Source organism: Neoarius graeffei, chromosome 14, assembly GCF_027579695.1.
Source record: "Neoarius graeffei isolate fNeoGra1 chromosome 14, fNeoGra1.pri, whole genome shotgun sequence".
NCBI classification, from domain to species: domain Eukaryota; kingdom Metazoa; phylum Chordata; class Actinopteri; order Siluriformes; family Ariidae; genus Neoarius; species Neoarius graeffei.
The window spans coordinates 70,182,566-70,206,407 of NC_083582.1; the positions used below are offsets into that span (position 1 = coordinate 70,182,566).

Sequence of the window (23,842 nt, forward strand, 5' to 3'; positions counted from 1 at the left end):
GACCGTGGCACGTTCCAATTTTTTAGAATTCTGTCCGTGATTCGGAAAGAGGGCGAGGAAACTCTGAAGCGTAGTACGGAGAGGAGAGGAGATGAGCACGGCTGAACAACATCGGCAGGGCTGATCTAACAGAGACTAAAACCAAAACAGCTCATGTTTGCAGTGATCATTTTATCTCAGGTGAGAGTCAAAAGCTTTCTCGATAATATCATGGAAGAATTTTATTTCGTGTTGCTAGAATTTTGCTATAAAATGTGTGTTCTCTTGTTGTGGTTCACTTGGTCGTTATTATAATTTTAACATGTGTATTACCATTTCGCTTAATTAGCAAAATTATATAATAGAAACAATCCAGACTGGGCACCCAGTCAGATAATGGGCTCTGTTTCATCCAATGTCAGACTTGATTCTTCCGCAGCTAAACCAGATAGAACATGATATCTGGGTACTCGATGGTCAGTAGAAGCGTCTTATCTTCAGAAAAGTCTGATTTCTTTTTTAAATAATATGGATCAAAACCACACATATCTATCTTCTCTTTGTATCGAATCTTCGCTTGAGCATTCAAATCATGGTAATATTGAGAAAATTCAGCATTGTTTACAGACACGCTTTCAGCGGCTGCCATCCTAGTTGCTTTGTATATCCACCATCATGGTGGACGCTCATGACGTAGCACATTTTGATCATGTGGTTGCAAGTCATCTATACCGTAAGTAGAGAAAAACAAAATGGTGGAGCGTGCTGCTGAACCAACCAAGGACGAAATAAAAACTCTACTTGAAAACAAAACTCCCCCCTCCCCAAAAAAACCCCCCAACAAAATATGGAATGAAAGTATTTGATGGAAAGAACGTATCTTTTTTAATTTTTCAAGAATGATTATTATAGCAGGGCGGCACGGTGGTGTAGTGGTTAGCGCTGTCGCCTCACAGCAAGAAGGTCCTGGGTTCGAGCCCCGGGGCTGGCGAGGGCCTTTCTGTGTGGAGTTTGCATGTTCTCCCCGTGTCCGCGTGGGTTTCCTCCGGGTGCTCCGGTTTCTCCCACAGTCCAAAGACATGCAGGTTAGGTTAACTGGTGACTCTAAATTGAGCGTAGGTGTGAATGTGAGTGTGAATGGTTGTCTATGTGTCAGCCCTGTGATGACCTGGTGACTTGTCCAGGGTGTACCCCGCCTTTCGCCCGTAGTCAGTTGGGATAGGCTCCAGCTTGCCTGTGACCCTGTAGAAGGATAAAGTGGCTACCGATAATGAGATGAGATTATTATAGCATTTTTCACAAATTTCTCCTGTCATTTCGCCGGTTTGTTTACATTCTAAGCGGAAATGATTTTGTTGGATGTTTTGTATAAAGTTTTTATTTATCAAATTTGCAAAAAAATAAAAATAGAAATGCTCTGTTTCTCAAAATCCAGTGAATGTGGATAGAATAAAACAGTTATTCCACTCAATCTTGTCGTACACGGCTTATAGCCAACTTGGCGCTACGCGCTTCATCGGCTATCAGCTCATGTACGACTCGATTTTGTGGAATAACTGTTAAATGGACGTACGTTTCAGATATTCCTGTAGCAGTAGCCACTATTACGTGCGATGTTTCGTATCCTGCTGCTTTTCAGTTCTCAGGCTGCTGTTTTTATAAAACTGCATCCTGAAATGGTAATAATAAGCAGTTCGTCCATGTTGAGCTTTGAACTTGTTTTTGTATTTGAGCCGAAGAACCTTGAGACAAGAGAACACGAGAGGCCTATCACACCCACAACCATGACCAGTGTCCATCACTTTGATATTTTTTTTCTTTTTCTTTCTTTTCTATCTCCCACTTCTCAGACATTCGCTGTTTTTGGTTGTTTTTTCTTTCTCTCTGCTCTGTCTCTTTGATATTGTGTAAATCTTCCATTCACTTGTAAACAGCTTGCCATGTTTGCAATAATCAGTTTGTCACCAAAGTCTTAGGTCTTCTCCACTTCATTTGTAATTACAGTGAATGTGATTCAGGCACAGGCATTAGTAAGCACGGAGGCTAAGCGGATTGTTGATGTCACTGCATCGCTACTTGTTTTGGACAGTTGTATTACGGAGAACCTGAGAGGGGGTCAGCTCATTAGCAAATGAAAGAGAGACGCAAAAGGGATGTGAGAAAATGAAAAAAAGGAAAGGACGTAAAGGGAGGAGAAGCGAGGGGAGCCGAGGACGGGGATAAAAAGGGGGAGAAAGCACACTTCCCCATTATTGCCAGTCCTTAGCATAGCTCTCAGCTGAGGGTGAATTAATCAAGTCAGGGATGAAAGATGCAAAATTCCATCTGTAGTGCAAAACCAAGCTTTTAGGCAATCATTATTTCTGCATGTTCTGTCACACTGAGGAGTTGTCTGCAACAGAAAACAGACTTCGCTGTCGTTCAGAGGAAATTTTACAGCACAAGACTCTGACTAACTCGAAAATCAAACCATGCTGAGATGATAGTGAGCCAAATCAGAGGTATGATTCATTTGGGGAGAAATTTCTTCTCTCAAGTACCTCCAGGTGCATGATGTCAGACCGAGACGGTAAATATGGAGTCAGTTACCAAACTTTTCATCTTTGGATGTTGGGATTGATTATGTCTGCATTGTTTGGAGCCGAGCAGAGAAAACTGCATTCAGTGTGTATTTCTAAAACTGATGTAAATCTCCACTAAACTGTGAAATACCTAATAATTTAGGTATGGTGAAAAATCTACTCTGAAAAAGTTAACATTAAAAATACTGAAAACATCCCTGAAAAATCAATGCCAAATGTTAGTGCTTTTTTTTTCACTCTCACAAGTTAAAGATTCTGACTGCAAAGTTGAATTCTGGGGAAAATGTTCTATTTCTGGCGGCACAGTGGTGTAGTGGTTAGCGCTGTTGCCTCACAGCAAGGAGGTCCGGGTTCGAGCCCCGTGGTCGGCGAGGGCCTTTCTGTGCGGAGTTTGCATGTTCTCCCCGTGTCCGCGTGGGTTTCCTCCGGGTGCTCCGGTTTCCCCCACAGTCCAAAGACATGCAGGTTAGGTTAACTGGTAACTCTAAATTTACCGTGAGTGTGAATGGTTGGGGCGGCACGGTGGTGTAGTGGTTAGCGCTGTCGCCTCACAGCAAGAAGGTCCGGGTTCGAGCCCCGGGGCTGGCGAGGGCCTTTCTGTGTGGAGTTTGCATGTTCTCCCCGTGTCCGCGTGGGTTTCCTCCGGGTGCTCCGGTTTCCCCCACAGTCCAAAGACATGCAGGTTAGGTTAACTGGTGACTCTAAATTGACCGTAGGTGTGAATGTGAGTGTGAATGGTTGTCTATGTGTCAGCCCTGTGATGACCTGGCAACCTGTCCAGGGTGTACCCCGCCTTTCGCCCGTAGTCAGCTTGGATAGGCTCCAGCTTGCCTGCGACCCTGTAGAACAGGATAAAGCGGCTAGAGATAATGAGATGAGATGGGATGTTCTGTTTCTGTTGCTGTTGGAGTTTTGAGATGTTTCGTTGCTGCACACACCATGTATACGATGTGCAAATGTTTTGCCGGGATAAAACGCGTCCCGCATTTTACAGTTCCAGACATTACCAAAGCAAGTGAGCAACAACAACATCACGTGACCATCACTTTTAACCAAAACAAGTCGGCGTGGGCAAACATGGCGGACTCGGCTGTCCCGTGAATGGAAAAGAAAAGGAAAGCCTGCCTAGTGAGTGCAACTGCAAGATAGAGCAAGGTTAGATGACGTGTCTTGTCTCTGGATAGATAGCTAAATCATTCTAGCTAGCGCTTAGCTATCTTAGCCTTAGAATGCATGGGCTTGACTCCATAGTAGCGAGTAGTAGCAAGTATACACCTAAAGATTTGATCTTACAGAGGAAGAAACGATAGCACAAAATCAGTAACAGAGAAAAGATATATTCATCTTTTCTTTCACAGATCTATTCGCAAACATCAGCAAATTACATCCCTGCGACTCAAAACTCTCCAAGGTCGATGCAGATTCACGATGTTTTCCATGCATTGCTATCTTGGCGTGATGCAGTTCCATAATTATGATAATCAGTTAAAGCTCCTTTTGTTCGGCTGTTTCCGTAGCGCCATACTGTTTACCTCAAGAGGTTGGATATTCAGCCCCAAAATGTTGAAAAGCAACCCTCAGGACATCAAAAAGATCACATCTCATCCATATGATATAGTTCTTGCGAGACATAGGAAAATATCATGCGCAATAAAAAACATTTCAGATGACTTTGCAGTCAGCACCTTTAAAGCCTTTCAAGTTCATAAAATCGATGAAATTTATGGTAGCTCGCTCTGAAATTTGTTCATTGTGATATACGTTTCTTTCTGTAATATCTCACAAAATATCAGGCCATTCTGTGGCTGGGAAGTTCTTTAATTTGAGAGGATTAAAGCAAATAATGTGCATGAAATCGCTCGCTTCGCGCAGTCAAGCAGACAGAGGAAGTCCGTGTGTGTGTGCACATGCACAGGTTTACCTTTGACCATGCACTGACAGTTCCATCATTCTGTCGCTAAACGAACAGCTGATCACACCAAGGTGCTCGCTGACCGCCGATATTTATTAGTTTGGTCCTGCGTTTCCTTTCCTTTGTATATAACATAACGTCTTTTCTTCTCGCTTTCTTTCCGTTACTGTAGTCGGTCTTTCACGTTTCATTCGCACACTCACGTCCTCCATTTTTCTCTCCTGTTTCAAATTTGTATCCCACAATGCCTTGCACGAACGGGGAAAGCCCACCACGTGATGCATGATGTAGTATCTTGACTTGCGTCATGGTGAAGCAGGAAAAAATAGTGGAGAATTTAGGGCCATGTGGCCTTAATTTCATTAATTGTTCTATTTAAAACAAAAACTAATAAAATTGGAAGTCTGTGATAGCTTTCAGTCCACTAAACAAAAATAATTGGGTGTCGGGGAAAATTCTTTTTATGTCTGAAAAGCAGTCTAGCTTTAAATTTGTATGGATTGTCCATTGTTGCTGTTCGGAATTCCCTGAATACCAATGTGAGTATTGTGTTCTGGTCTGAACTGTGCTCAGTAACTCACACTCATAAAATATGCACTAATACCAACATCCACTACGCACTAAGACACCCACACTCCCTTTTCCCTTGCTCATCAGGGTCTACACTTTCCATAAAGGAATCAGTGAGCAATTAACGGCACATTGTGCTCATTCATAACAGGTGACATGGTGTCTGACAGTGGCTTACACACTCAAACGCATAAACAAGTCACTTGGGTGACTTTATTAAAGAAATATAAATAACAAAGCCTCTTGATGTGTACAAAAAGAAGGAAGTGGATTGCTGCTACAGACGTCTTTATTGAGGTTTGTGTTTACACTTGGCTTTATTGGCCGTATAAATAAGCACCACAGCTTGTTTTACCGCCGTCTTATTGCATCCAGAGACATTCAGACCTATAATTCTTTCATTTACTGACACTACTGATGAAGCTAAACCACGTGAATCAAAGATTCTAGAATTAACAACCGTCTCTTGTTTCGCATTTGGAAAAGCCGTCTGTCTGTCCCCAGGTTTTTACTCCCGTTTCATGGTTTATAAGACAGCACTAAAACGAAAGCTGTGCTATGATAGCTGAAATGCTCATTCAGAGACAGCTTGTTAAATGTAATGAAGCTAATAAGTTATGGCTGTGAACTGAGTCTTCAAAGCATTACCAGAACGACATGGCTGAGAACGTGATGGGGATTTCATGTGTGGTTTAAGGGTTGCTTGTAAGGAGATGACCTCAGCCTAGACCCTGACTCTGGCTATTGTTAACCTCCTAATTCTCTCACCAGCCTTTGCTGTGGTTTTAGAGGAATCTAAACTCGGAGTTAATGGTGCAGCGGTGCAAGAGTCGAGGTAATGTCTGGCTGATAGATGGCTTAATACACTCACGCTCTGGCTGTTTGTTTTAACGTGTTTAAGAAATTCCTGTGGGAATTGGAAAATGCAAATCTGAGAAGAGTTTTCGAGAAACTGCTTTGCAAGCAAAAGTAGAGTTCGTTATCAAATGTCAATTAGTGATCCTTGTTGATTTCTAGAGAGCACTGTATGAGTGTAATATCTTGTCCTTGAATGGCAACGTTTCTTTTCATGAACTTAGAGAAATATTCCAGTATTTTTCAACTTCATGTCTTTACAACACATCTGTGCCGAGTTTCCCAAAAGCATCGCAGCACATAGATCATCAGTAAATGGTAGAGTGAGCAGCCCAATGAACACTCTCTCTCCAAGTTAAGATGCTTTTAGTAGGAATATCAGACGCTCACTGGCCGTGCTGTGGAAATTGTCCATGCAGACTCTCATCTAAGTTTTCAAATCTGTCATTGCTTAACTCTTGAATATCTTCTATCGTGAATACAGTCATTAAAAAGCTTATTTCTGCTTTCCAAAGAAATGTATCTCAGTAAGATCTGTTCACTACTTTGGGAGTAACGGCAGGGTGAAGTTGGTACAACAGAGTAAAAACTCTCTGCTCGCGTGACATCGGGAAACTGCTGGTGTTTTTCTTTTTGAGTCACGGGAAAGCGGTCAGGCTCTCTCTCTCTTTTCTGATCAGTTTCTGACTGAATTACTCATGAATATCAATCAGATAACTTTTATAGGGATGTTCTCTCACTTTCACTGTTTCTGGTGAAGGATTCAGCAAAATTTTCCATCTGCTAGTTTTGATGTTATGATGTTATGATTCACGGGAGACTTTGAAGCGCGTTTTCATAGCTTTACCTACTTATTTTTTCAAATCAAACTAATTCATGTAGATAAATAACTATTTTAGAATATAACTGGGGTTTTTTTGATGAAAAATATTGAGATCTTGGTGGTCGGAATGATATTTTACAAAACCGGAAGTCAGAAACACGAGTGTCAATTTCAGTTCAATTAACTGGAATTATTTATTGGCTCTGGCTCACACAGTTTGTTTCAAGGTTTGCCTTGAAAGCTGTGAATATTAATCAAAATAATCATTTACTGTATATTATTTAATATGAACACTAGTAGGCACTACTTTTGAGAAACACAAAGGCCTACAGAGCACATAGAGGGTATTAGAAATATTATTTTATTACTTTTTTATTGAGTGTACTGATTTAGCATTTTTACCTAATTAGCATAATAAATACTAATTAAATACTAATTTGTTTTGGTAATTTTTCAAACTTTGTATTCAGTATACAACTATCTATGTGCCTGCCAATTTCCATGTAAATATCTTGAAAAATAGAAAAGTTAAACCATTTGATCTTTTCATTTGTTTGTTTGTTTGCTTGTCTGTTCCCAATGTAATTCAGAAAGTAGTGAACAGATTTGGATGAAATTTGATGTACAGCTTTAGTATTATCCGAGGTTCAAGTGATTTGATGTTGATGTTGATAATATAAGGCTTGGTGGAGGTATACAGTTCAAGTTTTGCTCACTGTGGACACTTATGGCCCTTTTCCACTACCCTTTTTCAGCTCACTTCAGCTCACTTCAGCCCGACACGGCTCGCGTTTCGACTATCTAAGAACAGCACGACTCAGCTCGCTTCAGCCTTGCTCAGCCCCCAAAACTCACACGGTTTTGGAGTAGGGCTGAAGTGAGCCAAACCGAGCTGAGTGAGGCTAGGGGCGTGAGCAGACACTCCCCTGTGCACTGATTGGTGAGGAGGAGTGTCCTCACATGCCCACACACGCCCCGCGAGCACGCTGGGATCTGTAAACACCATAAACCCGGAAGAAGGAGAATTACGAATTACGAGAATTATGAAGCCTTATGCGCCTCGCCTCATCTATACGCTCTTGCCAGTATCTGTTGGCGTTGTCGGTGACAACAAGCCACAGCACCAAGACCAGCAACACTAACGACTCCATGTCCTCCATGTTTATTGTTTACTATCCGGGTCGTGAGACTACCGCTTAAAAGCTCACTGATGTCACTGTTTGCGCCGCCTAACGACATCACCTGACGTCCACCCACTTTCGCTAACTCCGCCCAATGTGTCCACCCACTTCCAGCCAGCACGGTTCAGCGCGGTTGTAGTCGAAATGCAACTCCAACAGCCCCACTCAGCTCGACTCAGCCCAACTCAGCACGGCACGGCTCAGCCCAACTCAGCCGCGTTGGTAGTGGAAAAGCGGCATTATAGTATTGCATCATTTGACAAATGGTCATATGTGTGTTTCGTGTGTGTGTGTGTGTGTGTGAGTGCTTGCGAGACACCCAAGACCAGTTTATTCTTGATCATATCTCAGCCAGTATTGGATTGCCAGGTCTGTGTTATTGATTTGTAGAGAGCTTCATTTGTCACTGTTGTACTCTGAGACACGGAGAGCTCGTGTCCTATACAGACAGATGAATTTAACCCGATGAAGATCAGAGCCCTGAACTTCATAGAACTTAGAGGATATATTTCAGCAAAAGAACTAATATCACAAAAGAACAATTAGAAGCCATTTAATGTGACTGCATTTGCTTTATGCTAATTGCCTCTTATTACCACTTCTTCGTGATTAACAACACATAGCACTAGTCGGCACAACCTGAACATTCATAATAGTATGTCTTAAATTAAAAACACAAACTCTTAAGGGACTCACTGCATCATCTGAATGTCATTTTATTTTTGGTATTTTTCTGTAAAATGTATTTTCTTTGTAATATGTTGATATTGTTTTTTTTTTCTTTCAGCAAATCCAACCAATCAGCTGGGCCCTTTTGGTAAAGTGGAACACTATGGTGTGACAGAACCATGGCTTCTCATTGGTGGGCAGAAAAGACCAATCAGCGTTTTGCAATCAATGGTAAATACTATCCGTGTCCAAAACCACTCACTAGACAGTGGACTGTATAGTGAGTTCGCCATTTTGTTGTGCTGTCCGAATGTATCGTGAGAATTATTACACTCTATATAGTGGACTCAAATGCATCATGAAAAGTAAAGTAGTGTACAATTGATGGGCACTAACCAAGCAATATATCCCATCATGCACTGCGGTCATGCTGAAAAAAAAAAAGTCAGGTCAAGTTTATTTGTATGGCACTTTTAACAACAGACATTGTCGCAAAGCAGCTTTACAGAATTTTAACGACTTTAAACATGAGCTAATTTTATCCCTAATCTATCCCCAATAAGCAAGCCTGTGGCGACGGTGGCAAGGAAAAACTCCCTCAGACGACATGAGGAAGAAACCTCGAGAGGAACCAGACTCAAAAGGGAACCCATCCTCATTTGGGTGATAACTGTGTGTTGGGGTGAATGGCGGACGAAGAGACACATTATAAACGGACATTCAAGTACAATTAAAAATAGTAAGAGAATAGAAAATAATCTAAAATGGAACAGGACAGATAAAATACAAGAATAAAACTTAGAGTGCAGAGCGAGGAATTAATCAAAAGCCTCAAATTTGATTTAAAAAATGGCAGCGAGAAAGAAGAAAGAAATTATTCAACCTTGATTTAAAAGAACTGAAACATGCAGCGGACACAAAGTACTTTGTATTTATTAATGTTGGAAATGCGCTCGGTATAATATGGATTTATCACAAAAACATATGCATGTATTTATTATTTTGAAAACCCACCAGCCGACTGATCTGGCACGTTTTAATTGTGCAACAGTAATGATGTAAATAACGGCGTGACAGAGTAGTGTCCGAAAGTGTTTCTTTTCTCATTTTATCAATGAGCTCACTATATAGTCCTCTATATAGTAATTCCCTATATAGGGGGTAGGGAGTAGTGAATGAGTGCATGATTTCAGACACAGCATATATGTGTATGAAAATTAGGTGGTGTTTACATTAGACCGTATCAGCGGATCATCAGATTAACGTTTTTAAAACGATTCGCGTGCACACAGCAACGCCAATACACGATTCGCGTGCACACAGCAACGCCAATACACGGATATGTTTGGCTCCGCAGGCATCCTGCGCTCCAAATCACTCTGCCCTGAACAGCGAGTGCCCTCTGGAGGGTGCGCACTCCAGCCCTGCGCAACTCACAGAGCGCGCAAGTGAAGCGCACGAGCAGTGATTCGGGACAAATAGCAGGAAGTGAAAGTCCGCGCCGTTTTTCAGCAGTCGCGTCACATGACCAACGTGGCATGAAGGTGGATCAGGAATCAGGAAGGTGGATGTCACAGTGACGTTGTCCAATGACAACGTCAGCTAGAGCTCAGCACAGCGTATCCTCGTTCCTCAATGTTTACACAGCACCGGATCAGATACGTAATGGATTGAATACGTGAGCCCTGGCGGATTCAAGTTGTTCCGCCTGTGGAGTTGTTTCCCGGCGTTTTAATGTGAACGGACAGTGCATCCGCGACGAAAACGAGACGGATACGGTCTAATGTAAACACCACCTTAGATTTTGAGTAAATCAAAATCATTGAATCCTTGTATAATAAAACTGAAAAATATCTTCATGCCATGATCATATTGAGTTGTTGTAACAGTTTTATGTATAATGATGTAAGCTGTTGTGCTGTGACTGCTGGAGTTATATTGCATTTAACGCTAATTATCACGAAGGTGACTGCAGATTAACAACTGCTTTAACACCTGTACATTATAGTACTTTAAAAATGACATAATTTCCAACTTGGGCGGCACGGTGGTGTAGTGGTTAGCACTGTCGCCTCACAGCAAGAAGGTCCGGGTTCGAGCCCTGTGGCCGGCGAGGGCCTTTCTGTGTGGAGTTTGCATGTTCTCCCCGTGTCCGCGTGGGTTTCCTCCGGGTGCTCCGGTTTCCCCCACAGTCCAAAGACATGCAGGTTAGGTTAACTGGTGACTCTAAATTGACCGTAGGTGTGAATGTGAGTGTGAATGGTTGTCTGTGTCTATGTGTCAGCCCTGTGATGACCTGGCGACTTGTCCAGGGTGTACCCCGCCTTTCGCCCGTAGTCAGCTGGGATAGGCTCCAGCTTGCCTGCGACCCTGTAGAAGGATAAAGCGGCTAGAGATAATGAGATGAGATGAGATAATTTCCAACTTTCAAAGAACTGTACAGAAGTGCATATCAGGATGTTGGGTACCTTTCTGATTTAAAAGCTATTTTACATGTATCACATATATTTAATTTTTATACATCAAATAGGGAAAGCTGGCACATGGGTTCGTTTTACACATTTACACACTTAACAGTGCTTTTTATGACCCGCTGTGCCTAAGAGCCTGAAACAGTTCACACTTTGAACTCAGTGTGTCTATTGAGAGGAATGGGCTTGTGCATCGTTTATATCGTTTTGTAAATATAACATGCAGATATGTACTCGTATACTGATCATCAGATTGCTATAAACCTGCTTTATCACTGTATATGATCACACAAAGTTTGTTAATCCGATGAGATTTTAAGTATCACCAGTGTTTCACTTTATGTGCTGTTTAAAATGATGCCATGGACCACAAAATATAGCATCAGAACCTGCCAGTGTCTGTAACACACTCGGAGGAAAATGTTATCTGCCCTCTTCCACATACATCAACTCACGGGTGCGTATGATTGGTGATTGTTACTGTAACTGACAGGAGAGAGTATGCCATCTTCAGAGGTGGACAGTAACGAAGTACATTTACTTGAGTACTGTACTTAAGTCCACTTTTTGAGTATCTGTACTTTACTTGAGTATTATTATTTTTTTAAACTTATGACTTGAACTTCACTACATTTGAAAGGCAAATATCGTACTTTTCACTCCACTACATTTCTATCAAGGTCCTCATTACTCGTTACTATGAAGCGGCTTTGAAAGTGGATGTTTTTCCCTTTTCTTTTCTAAAATGTGATTGTTTTTTTTGCAGGTGACACTGAGAGCCAATCAGTAATCACTAGGGTCACGTCACGTCCATAGACTGTATAAAATCAAGATCAGTGGTTTCTCCGCAGCATTATTTAACACGATCAGTTGATGGCAGAATGGAAGGAGGCGGTTCTTCTGGAGAACGCACGCACTCGTAGTCATACCTAGAACCCATGTTTCAGTTTTCTGAAAGGATTAAAGATTCATTTCGTTTTAAATGTTTGCTTTGTTTGCCAAAAACGAACCACATCATGGCCTACAAAAACTCACTGTCCAACCTATGGGAGCATATTGAGGTATATAAATGTTTTATTCCAAGAGAAAGCTTGCAACGAAGTTGTCTGTGCTTTTAGAGCTAGCGATAACGTTGCAATAGCTATGCAGTCTGGTTAGTCAAATGACTTTCTATGGATTTGCCCGCCAATCGCCTTGTCCAGGGCTAACATTAACGCATAGCTATTTAATTTGGACACTGTTACTTAGCATGTAAAAACGGAGTTACACTAACATGAATAACGTTAACTTAATCGAAGTCCTTTCAGAAATATGTTTTAGCGTAATCTTGCCAAATAAACAGAATATAGAAATCTTTCTTTTCTAGTAGCATTAGCTACCCAATATGATTTCGAGTTTGAAAAGAGTTTGCTAGCATGTCAGGTGAGGTTTCACTGACGAGCTAGCTTAACGTTAAACCACCATGATGGCACAGCATGCGTTCATTTTGTGAATTCACATTTCTGTCTTTGGTAGCGGCGTTAGGTTTTGTAAGCGTTTTGGCAATAATACAACGATGCATTGACAGAAAATGCACTTTTAACACTTAAGTATTTTTAAACGCAAGTACTTCAGTACTTTAACTTCAGTAAAAAATTGACTGGACAACTTTCACTTGTACCGGAGTAACATTTGACCAGTGGGATCTGTACTTTGACTTAAGTAATGAAGTTGGGTACTTTGTCCACCTCTGGCCATCTTTACCATACAGTATATTTGAGATACATTTTATATTTAATATGTCCCTCATCAAAAAATCCCGTGCAGGAATTGGCCAAGGATGGCTCATGTGACATAAACTAGTTCCACCACTGTCGAGCAGTGTATCTCATGATGTCAAAAATTTTAAAAAATGGATATGATGTGAGTCAGTCATGGTATATCCTGGATATACTATGAACTGACATCACAATTTCAAGCTATACAGCCGACTCGAGTCACAGCTGTGGCTCCATGAGCATTTGTGTGTGTGTAGATCTACGTATCATGATCACGTCTAGCGATGCAGGCGATAGTGTGGTACATTGCACATGTGCAGGTTGAAGGTCGATCTGACGTAAACAACAAACATGGCTGCCTCCAGTTAGTTTATGCCAAGATTCAATCTTAATACTTTTAGTTTGGAATTTTTTGATGAGGGATATAAATCAAATATTATACCATGCACTGAGAGGCACTCATAATTATGGATTCTCTTTAGAGACTGGCAAAATAGTACTATGCTAGTCAAATCCATAATTTGACATATTTAAATAATATTGGCTGGCTTTTTTTCATGGGATATCAGATATATTCCATTCACCTAGCATGATATTCAACGAGTCGAAGATGAGTAGCTGAATGGAATATATCTGATAGACCGTGAAAAAAAAGCCAGCCAATATTATTATTATTATTATTATTATTATTATTATTATTATTATTATACATACACATTTGATGGAACAATTATAGATTTACAAAAAGTTAAGAACGGGGGGGGGGGGGGGGGGGGACTTACCAATATTGAATGCTGATTCTGATCGAATGTAATTCAATGTTCTGTCAATCCAAGGTACTGTACAAAGTCAAAGTTCTAACAACAAAAATGGTACAAGTCCAAGAAGCCTGAACAACAACCCAACTTATACACAAGCTATATCCAGGTTACAGTTCAAGTTCACAGTTACTTTTGGTCAAAGTTAATTGTTTCATTGCAGTTGTTCAAAACAAAAGGGCTTTGCTGAGTGAAGTCCACGAGTGAAGTCCTCTTGTAAAAGTCTCTGTCACTTTCCCTCACCTCCAAGTAGAACTTTGACAATATTTCTGCTATGATTGTCTTTTCCAGTTTTTCGATGTCTGTTGGTATGTTTTTCTCTTGTAAATATACGTGAAGAATATCCAGTGACGTTTTGGTCACCTTTCAGGTGTTCAGCACGTCTTTCACTTTCAAAATTCTTTCTAAATCTTCCACTTTTAATGACGCAAACCTTGCCACCATGTTTGTGTACAAACTGTCAGTCACTCACTAGCGTAGAAGTTTTACATCTCCAACGTGTCTTTTTCCAGTTTTTCGATGTCCGTTGGTATGTTTTTCTCTTGTAAATATACGTGAAGAATATCCAGTGACGTTTTGGTCGCCTTTCAGGTGTTCAGCGCGTCTTTCACTTTCAAAATTCTTTCTAAATCTTCCACTTTTAATGACGCAAACCTCGCCGCCATGTTTGTGTACAAACTGTCAGTCACTCACTAGCGTAGAAGTTTTACATCTCCAACGTGTCTTTTTTCCAGTTTTTCGATGTCCGTTGGTATGTTTTTCTCTTGTAAATATGCGTGAAGAGTATATAATGAAATTTTGGTAGCCTTTCAAGTGTTCAGCGTGTCTTTAGTTTCAGTTTATTTATTTAGTGCTTAAACCTAGCACTGAATTAACCTCATCTTCTCTCTTTCCCGGTGGACAAAGAAATGACTGTGCGCATGCGCAGCAGAAAAGCTTTGTCACTGGATCTTTGCATCAGGTCCAATGTGTGACGTTGTGTTGTCTTGACAACGTGCAATATTGTAAAAATATTGCATACTCATTCTCCATTGGGGAGAGCGGCTTAATACATGGAGGATAAGTGATATGATAACAATATTGCATGCTATTAATAAACCTACTAGAAGAGAACAGAACACATGTTTTTATTCCATGGAAAAAGTGGCCCGTATGTATAATAATTCCCAATATTTCACTCCGATGCTGTCACTCCCAATATTTTCCCGCTGACTTGACACATGCTGTCAAAATGACGAACCGGTTCAAAATTAAAATTCTTTTGATTAACTTGCACATTTTTTTGTGCATGTGTCATTATAATATAAAGAACGCTTCGCTCACTCTTGATATTCACCATTCACCATTCACTCGAAGATAAACTTCATATCCTTGTGCGACCATGTAGTATCCTCTATATACTTTTAAAATAATAATTAAACCCATCAAATTCAATATTTTGAATCTTGACAATGCCAAAGCTATCCATAGTCAGGAGTTGAAGAGAGCAAAGTAAGCCATGGTGTGTCATTGTCAGGATTTGAAATCATTTGACAGGTTTAATTATGATTTTAAAAATATTCTATAAAGCAAGTGTGTGCATAAAAGTGCATTATGAATAACAAATCGCTTGCTGCCCCACCTACATCTCAGGTCACTCCATATAAGGTGGATGACATCAAGTATTATAGCATCATGCCATGTCAATGGCAGTGACTGATTATGATACCAAAATAGTGTTCTAACATTAAATCAGGCTTGTAGTACTCGAGTCCAACTCGTGCCCTAATTTTAAGGACTCGTGACTTGACTTGAACTTGAGCACTGATGACTCGGACTCGTACATTAACTGTATTTGGACTCGTAAATTGGAGATGAGGACTCGGATTTCTCATTCTCATTATCTCTAGCCGCTTTATCCTGTTCTACAGGGTCGCAGGCAAGCTGGAGCCTATCCCAGCTGACTACGGGCGAAAGGCGGGGTACACCCTGGACAAGTCGCCAGGTCATCGCAGGGCTGACACATAGACACAGACAACCATTCACACTCACATTCACACCTACGCTCAATTTAGAGTCACCAGTTAACCTAACCTGCATGTCTTTGGACTGTGGGGGAAACCGGAGCACCCGGAGGAAACCCACGCGGACACGGGGAGAACATGCAAACTCCGCACAGAAAGGCCCTCGCCGGCCACGGGGCTTGAACCTGGACCTTCTTGCTGTGAGGCGACAGCGCTAACCACTACACCACCGTGCCACCCACAGGACTCTGATTTTTTCTTTATTTTTTGTAACATGACATTATAATTTGTCATAAGATATTTATATCTACATAAATTTTTATACTAATTTCGTGCAAGAGTGTCACACCTGTGCGCCTTGGCTTGTGCATCAGATAGACTCTCGGGTGCGCTCCGGACAGCGCGTGCGCCAAGTGGACTCTCGTGCGCTGTAAACAACTCGCACCTGCACAGGATTAAGGCGCAATCAGTGCACCTATATAAAAACTGTGAAAACTCACTTACTTTGCGAAGTATTGAGTTGCGTTGCTGATACATTACCGAGCCTTATTTCCTTGTTTGGTTTCCTGATCCCTGATTTCCTGTTTCTTGTCTTTGATTCTGCTGAGTCTATGATAGCCTGTTTGTGCCTCGCTTGACCTGTTTCACTGTTTTACAGTTTTGCCTGTGGATTGTTTACCTGTCTTCACTTGTATTAATAAACACACCTTCTGCACTTACATCCGTCTCCCAACCATCTCTGACAGAATACTTCACACTCCCTGATAAAGAGAAGCACGTTCACCTGTTCATACGGCATGTTCAGGAACAAACTAATGTTAATGGCGCTGAAACAGCCACCGTCAAATGGTGCAGTTGGAGTGTTAGACTCGACTCGAAATTTTCTTTCATGACTTGGACTTGAACACTGGGGACTTGAGACTGGACTTGGACTTGAGGTTTAGTGACTTGACTACAACACTGAATTAAATATAAACTGTCATGACAATTCATGATAGCATCATAATAACATCTGCCCTGATGTGTTTATTATGCCGGAATTAACTAAATCTGACATTGCTATATTTATATATTTAAACATGATTTGCCAGATCATGTGGATCCCTGTGATTTGTCATGAGACTCACTGAAAACCTCTGTGAGTGACCAGCATTCTAATTCACCAAGTAGAAATTGTTATTTATTGGATGAACAAAACAATTATAATAAAAGTTTTGTTCACATTTCCATGAGCAGTTATTCCATTATGCAGCCTTAGTTATCACACCATTTCTGAAGGTATTGACGGTTTCCGAAAAAGAGCACTGTTTCCTAATTGAATTTTTAATTCAGTAGTTTGGCTTATCATTTCTGTTCAAAATCCAGTGTTTTGTTCTGGCATACAAAGAAGAGTCTGCCTGAGAAGCAGTGGTCCTAATTTATTTTGAATGGCATTTAAGCAAAAAGAACTATCGCTTTATCCAGCTGTTCAAATCCTCTAATTCAGCAGTGGTCTGAACATATAGGAAATGAGAGAGAGAGAGAGAGAGAGAGAGAGAGAGAGAGAGAGCGAGAGATAAAAAAAGAGAGAGGAAGAGAGAGAGAGAAAAGAGAGCGAGAGAAAGCGAGAGAGTAAAAGAGAGCGAGAGAGAGCGAGAGACAAACGAGAGAAAGAGAAAAAAGAGCGAGAGAGACAGAGAGAGAGAGAAAAGAGAGTGAGAGAGACAGCAAGAGAGATAGAGCAAGAGAGGAAAAGAGAGCAAGAGAAAGAGAAAGAGTGAGAGTAAAAGAGACAGAGAGAGAGAGAAAAGAGAGAGAGAGAGAAAAGAGAGCAAGAGAGAGAGAGGGGGAGAGAGAGAGAAAAAAAGAGAGTGAGAGAGACAGAGAGAGAGAACAAGAGAGATAGAGCAAGAGAGGAAAAGAGAGCAAGAGAGAGAGAAAGAGAGAGAGAGAGAGAAAAAAGAGAGTGAGAGAGAGAGAGAGAGCCATGGATCGAGCGAGAAAGAACCTGCTAATGAAATATTTGCAATTCAGGTTTCTTTGCTGCATTTAGAAACACTCTTTCAGTCCTCCAACCATCCGTAGAACACCGTCTACAATTTCCCAGCACTTTTCAAACTCTATTCATCAGATTGGTCTTTTTTTCCTGGGTGCAAATTTGGAAAAAGGTGTGCTCTGCGTTACTCAGAGAAACACATGCTGTGAGGTTCACGTTCTCAAATTCCGTCATAAAGCCAACTTGCTTTTTTGCAAGACAATTTATCTTTGATGATAAACATTTATAAACCAATGCAGACATGGAAATCTTGTGCAGATGAACGTCTCTGCTGTTGGTCTTAGGAATGGCGAGCTCTGTGGGGAGGACGAGGCCACAGTTGCAGTTAATTATAGTCATCTTTTTGTGCCACAGTAAACATTTAGCTGTCGCAAATATGCTGAAGTAAGGCATTTATTATTGTAAGCTTCCTGTGTGTTGTTTTCATAGTGGAGTCAATAAAAGGCAGCTTTATTATTTAACATGTGCACTGCCTTAAGCAATAGGTGTTGGGGAAAGAGAGACCACCCAGATGTGTGTGTGTGTGTGTGTGTGTGTGTGTGTGTGTGTGTGTGTGTGTGTGTGTGTACGCAAAAGCAGTCTATGGAATACATAAACAGACATCATATGCATGAAGCTGTGTGCAACATGAACCAAGTACCTAAGGTCTTTTTTTTTTCATGATGAACTGCAGCCAGTTCATGAAGATCTTATCAGTTAAAAAATGACTTCCAACCCAAAGTTTGAGAAGAGTGTGAGAGTTATTATAGCCTGGAACACTGTATGTGAACTTTGCATCATAAGCTGAATATAACTCTGTCGTAGACATGTCATAGGAGATGTTATATGATGGAATAAGTGTTGCACATACAGCACACTCTCAGAAAATAAAGTATCTTATTGTACCTTTATGGATACAATGGCTTATCACTGGGTGAGTCCCTTCTAAAGCAGGGGTTCTCAACCTTTTCTGCTTTAAGGCCCACCTATTCATACTTGTAACGAGTCGGGGCCCGTTAAAAAAGATCCCTAATTATTTTGGTTCATCTATTCTATAAAAATCTAATAATCTATTAGTGTATTAATGGGATGCAATATCATGCCCTGTTACAGATGGGAACCCAGGAACTAAATAAATGCAATAAAAATAAATTGTTTTTAATTGTAGGTTTTATATTTAAAATTGTGCCAGAAGCCAACATAAAACCATGCATGCAGGGCATTCTTAGTCAAAAGGGATTAATGATCCAAAAGTGGAGTCTGGTCCATTAACACAAGAACTTATTGCCATGTTTGTGTTCAGCAAACAAACAAAGAAGTACACTCAAAAGAAGTGGATATAGAAACCACTCAATGGGATTAGATCCTTACACGCTAACAAAGAAGGATTTTTCCTATGAGTTGGAAAATTATCCATCTGTTGAGTTCCCAGACGTCTCAAACAACCTGGTGCTGCAGTGCAGACATCGTTCTACACGGACACACAGATGAAAACCTGGAAGAGCATGGAGGAGGACAACTTTTTATATGTGGCTGGGTTAAAGACCTGGGGATCGGGACACTACAAGATAGACGGCGGTAGACAGATCCAAGTGCAGGAAGAGTCTTTATTAGCAGGCGTGATATTTACAAAAGCAAAACAGAAAGCAGAATATTTAAACAGCGTTATAAACATGGCTCGAAACAAATGTGATAATGATAATACTTCGCAAAGCCTCCGTGAAAACAGTCGAGTTTATTTGTATAGCGCTTTTAACAATAAACATTGTCACAAAGCAGCTTTACAGAATTTGAACGACTTAAAACATGAGCTAATTTTATCCCTAATCTATCCCCAATGAGCAAGCCTGTGGCGACGGTGGCAAGGAAAAACTCCCTCAGACGACATGAGGAAGAAACCTCGAGAGGAACCAGACTCAAAAGGGAACCCATCCTCATTTGGGCAACAACAGACAACATGACTATAACATTAACAGTTTTAACATGAAGTCAGTTTCGTTGATGTTATAAACTGTTCATTGATGGAAACTTGAGTGCAAAACTGTTCATGACAACTGCAGTCCTAAAGTTAGCAAGTCAACTGTAGTCCTCAGCCATAAAAGCATTACTGTAAGTGTCCAGAGCGTCCTCCAGGTGTGACTTTCAATTGTTCACATGGGGCCGTCCTCCACAGGAGTGATGCGATGAGACTCCAACCAGACACAGGGCACCAGGATGGATCAGGCAGGTCCGAGGAGCAGAAGAGGTCAGCATCTCGATCCCAGGACCGACATGTAACTCAGAGGGACAGATTGGGGAGAGAGAGAGAAAACACAGGTTGTTAGGTATGCCTAATGTCACCTCAATAAGTAGGAACAGTATACAGCGTATCTGCATGTGCTGATTGCGCTCAAATCAGTGTCAGTATAGTGTTTCCCGTAACGACTGGGTTCCAAGAGCATGCGAGGCTGCTCGAGCTGCGCCAGACTCAAGTGCGCAAAGGCGTGACAGTCAAATGTTCACCTGCTGTGTGACCACAACTTTTAGCTCACGTGTATATCGCCACCAAAATGCCTCATTTTCATCGATAACCCATCACAAAGCATCGCGAGCTGTAATGTGACCGTAGCTTAATGAGGCGAATGTGACGTCGGCTGCAACCTAGCAGTTGTACTCTACTACGAGTAAAAATTAGCTTCAACTTGATAAAAAATTGTGGCCCACTAGATGGCGCTTCATGGCCCAGTGTTTGGGAAACACTGCTCTGAGGTACTTATTTGTACCCTTTATATACTGCTTGGGAACTAGTACCTTTTTGTCCTTAAAAAGGTACACAAAGTTACCTTGAGGTCTAGTAATTAGCCCTAGGGGGTACCTTGGGAGACAGAAATGGACTCCTACCCCTTATTTCTGACAGTGTACTACATTTAGAAACATAAGGGATCCATCGATTCTGACCGAATAACAAACGTCACTTGACAGACCCCCTGTGATGACCTGGCGACTTGTCCAGGGTGTACCCCGCCTTTCGCCCATAGTCAGCTGGGATAGGCTCCAGCTTGCCTGCGACCCTGTAGAACAGGATAAAGCGGCTAGAGATAATGAGATGAGATGAGATGAGACTTGACAGACCCTATTTCTCAAAAAAAGGTTTATTATTATTATTATTATTAATATTATTATTATTATTATTATTATTATTATTATTAAGTCTACAGCAGCGTCATGAACAGTGTGTTGTATCTGATATAATGTATAGTATATGCCAACTATTATTGCTGATTTGTAGCATGTGAGACAACAGCCAATATGTCACAAAAATGACAGAAAGTGGTAAGAAAAAGCAATGAAGTGTCCCGTTATTTTCAGCAAACATTATCTCATGATTCCAATGTCTGCATACAAGAGAAGCTTTGCACATGTTCGACTTCCTCATAACTGCAAGAGCAGCTTTTTTTTTTTTTACTCAAAGAGATCCTCCAGCGGATTTATTCTCAAACTTATTTTATGTAAAATTAGTCGCAGATTTCAAAAATCAAACTTTCATTTTCAGAGACCAAATAGTGTTCGAGAAAAATTAATTTCCTTTAAAATGTCAGATGGACTTCCTGTGGTAGTGACGTATGCGATGACGTCAGGTAGTAGCCACTTGGAGCAACTCAGCTGTTTATATTCTCTGTTTACATCATAGTTTTGCTAGTTTTACAAGTATTTTTACCAAATTTATCAGTTTTTAAATACAACCCCAATTCCAAAAAAGTTGGGACAAAGTACAAATTGTAAATAAAAATGGAATGCAATAATTTACAAATCTCAAAAACTGATATTGTATTCACAATAGAACATAGACAACATATCAAATGTCGAAAGTGAGACATTTTGAAATTTCATGCCAAATATTGGCTCATTTGAAATTTCATGACAGCAACACATCTCAAAAAAGTTGGGACAGGGGCAATAAGAGGCTGGAAAAGTTAAAGGTACAAAAAAGGAACAGCTGGAGGACCAAATTGCAACTCATTAGGTCAATTGGCAATAGGTCATTAACATGACTGGGTATAAAAAGAGCATCTTGGAGTGGCAGCGGCTCTCAGAAGTAAAGATGGGAAGAGGATCACCGATCCCCCTAATTCTGCGCCGACAAATAGTGGAGCAATATCAGAAAGGAGTTCGACAGTGTAAAATTGCAGAGTTTGAACATATCATCATCTACAGTGCATAATATCATCAAAAGATTCAGAGAATCTGGAAGAATCTTTGTGCGTAAGGGTCAAGGCCGGAAAACCATACTGGGTGCCTGTGATCTTCAGGCCCTTAGATGGCATTGCATCACATACAGGCATGCTTCTGTGTTGGAAATCACAAAATGGGCTCAGGAATATTTCCAGAGAACATTATCTGTGAACGCAATTCACCGTGCCATCCGCCGTTGCCAGCTAAAACTCTATAGTTCAAAGAAGAAGCCATATCTAAACACGATCCAGAAGCGCAGACGTCTTCTCTGGGCCAAGGCTCATTTAAAATGGACTGTGGCAAAGTGGAAAACTGTTCTGTGGTCAGATGAATCAAAATTTGAAGTTCTTTATGGAAATCAGGGACGCCGTGTCATTCGGACTAAAGAGGAGAAGGACGACCCGAGTTGTTATCAGCGCTCAGTTCAGAAGCCTGCATCTCTGATGGTATGGGGTTGCATTAGTGCGTGTGGCATGGGCAGCTTACACATCTGGAAAGACACCATCAATGCTGAAAGGTAGATCCAGGTTCTAGAGCAACATATGCTCCCATCCAGACGACGTCTCTTTCAGGGAAGACCTTGCATTTTCCAACGTGACAATGCCAAACCATATACTGCATCAATTACAGCATCATGGCTGCGTAGAAGAAGGGTCCGGGTACTGAACTGGCCAGCCTGCAGTCCAGATCTTTCACCCATAGAAAACATTTGGCGCATCATAAAATGGAAGATACGACAAAAAAGACCTAAGACAGTTGAGCAACTAGAATCCTACATTAGACAAGAATGGGTTAACATTCCTATCCCTAAACTTGAGCAACTTGTCTCCTCAGTCCCCAGACGTTTACAGACTGTTGTAAAGAGAAAAGGGGATGTCTCACAGTGGGAAACATGGCCTTGTCCCAACTTTTTTGAGATGTGTTGTTGTCATGAAATTTAAAATCACCTAATTTTTCTCTTTAAATGATACATTTTCTCAGTTTAAACATTTGATATGTCATCTATGTTCTATTGTGAATAAAATATGGAATTTTGAAACTTCCACATCATTGCATTCCGTTTTTATTTACAATTTGTACTTTGTCCCAACTTTTTTGGAATCGGGGTTGTAAGTATGCCTCACTGTGTAGCATATAAAAAGAAAACACAAGCTGGAACTCGACTGCATTTTCACAGAGAAAATGCAAAGTGTGCTTGATCAGCTATAGCAAAGTGTCACCGACAGAAACTGGATCAGACACAAGACCTCATGCTACAACATCTTTTTTTTCACATGATCTACAGAAACTGTGTGTGTGTGTGTGTGTGTGTGTGTGTGTAGCTGCATGCTCTAAAATCTCTGTTTTAAACCATGTTACACACTCTCTGTTAATTTACACAGCATCAGCTGTAGATCATGTAAAAAAATATTTTAGAGCATGAAGTGTCATGTTGCACTACTAGTTGGGTCATTTTAAGCTGAGATTTTAGAATGTGCAGCCATTCGATGTAAAGTGAAAATATAAACAGCTGAGTTGCTCCAAGCAACCACTACCTGACATCATCACATGCGTCACTACTACAGGAAACCCATCTGACATTTTAAAGGAAATTCATTTTTCTTGAACACTACTTGGTCTCTGGGCGGCACGGTGGTGTAGTGGTTAACGCTGTCGCCTCACAGCAAGAAGGTTCTGGGTTTGAGCCCAGTGGTTGACAGGGGTCTTTCTGTGTGGAGTTTGCATGTTCTCCCCGTGTCCGCGTGGGTTTCCTCCGGGTGCTCCGGTTTCCCCCACAGTCCAAAGACATGCAGGTTAGACTAATCGGTGGCTCTAAATTGACCGTAGGTGTGAATGTGAGTGTGAATGGTTGTTTGTCTCTTTGTGTCAGCCCTGTGATGACCTGGCGACTTGTCCAGGGTGTACCCCGCCTCTCACCCATAGTCAGCTGGGATAGGCTCCAGCTTGCCTGCAACCCTGTATGACATGATAAGCGGCTACAGAGAATGAATGGATG

The 23,842-nt window shown here is 41.1% G+C and overlaps 1 protein-coding gene across 1 annotated transcript in view; it reads left to right on the forward strand.

Annotated features, from left to right (window-relative positions):
- The window catches only part of LOC132898574 (disintegrin and metalloproteinase domain-containing protein 12-like), a 326,512-nt gene that overhangs the window by 18,616 nt on the left and 284,054 nt on the right, over positions 1-23,842 (forward strand). Inside the window, exon 2 of the mRNA XM_060940283.1 lies at positions 8,690-8,802. Within this exon, the coding sequence (XP_060796266.1) occupies positions 8,690-8,802 (113 nt within the window). The remainder of the gene's footprint in view (positions 1-8,689; positions 8,803-23,842) is intronic.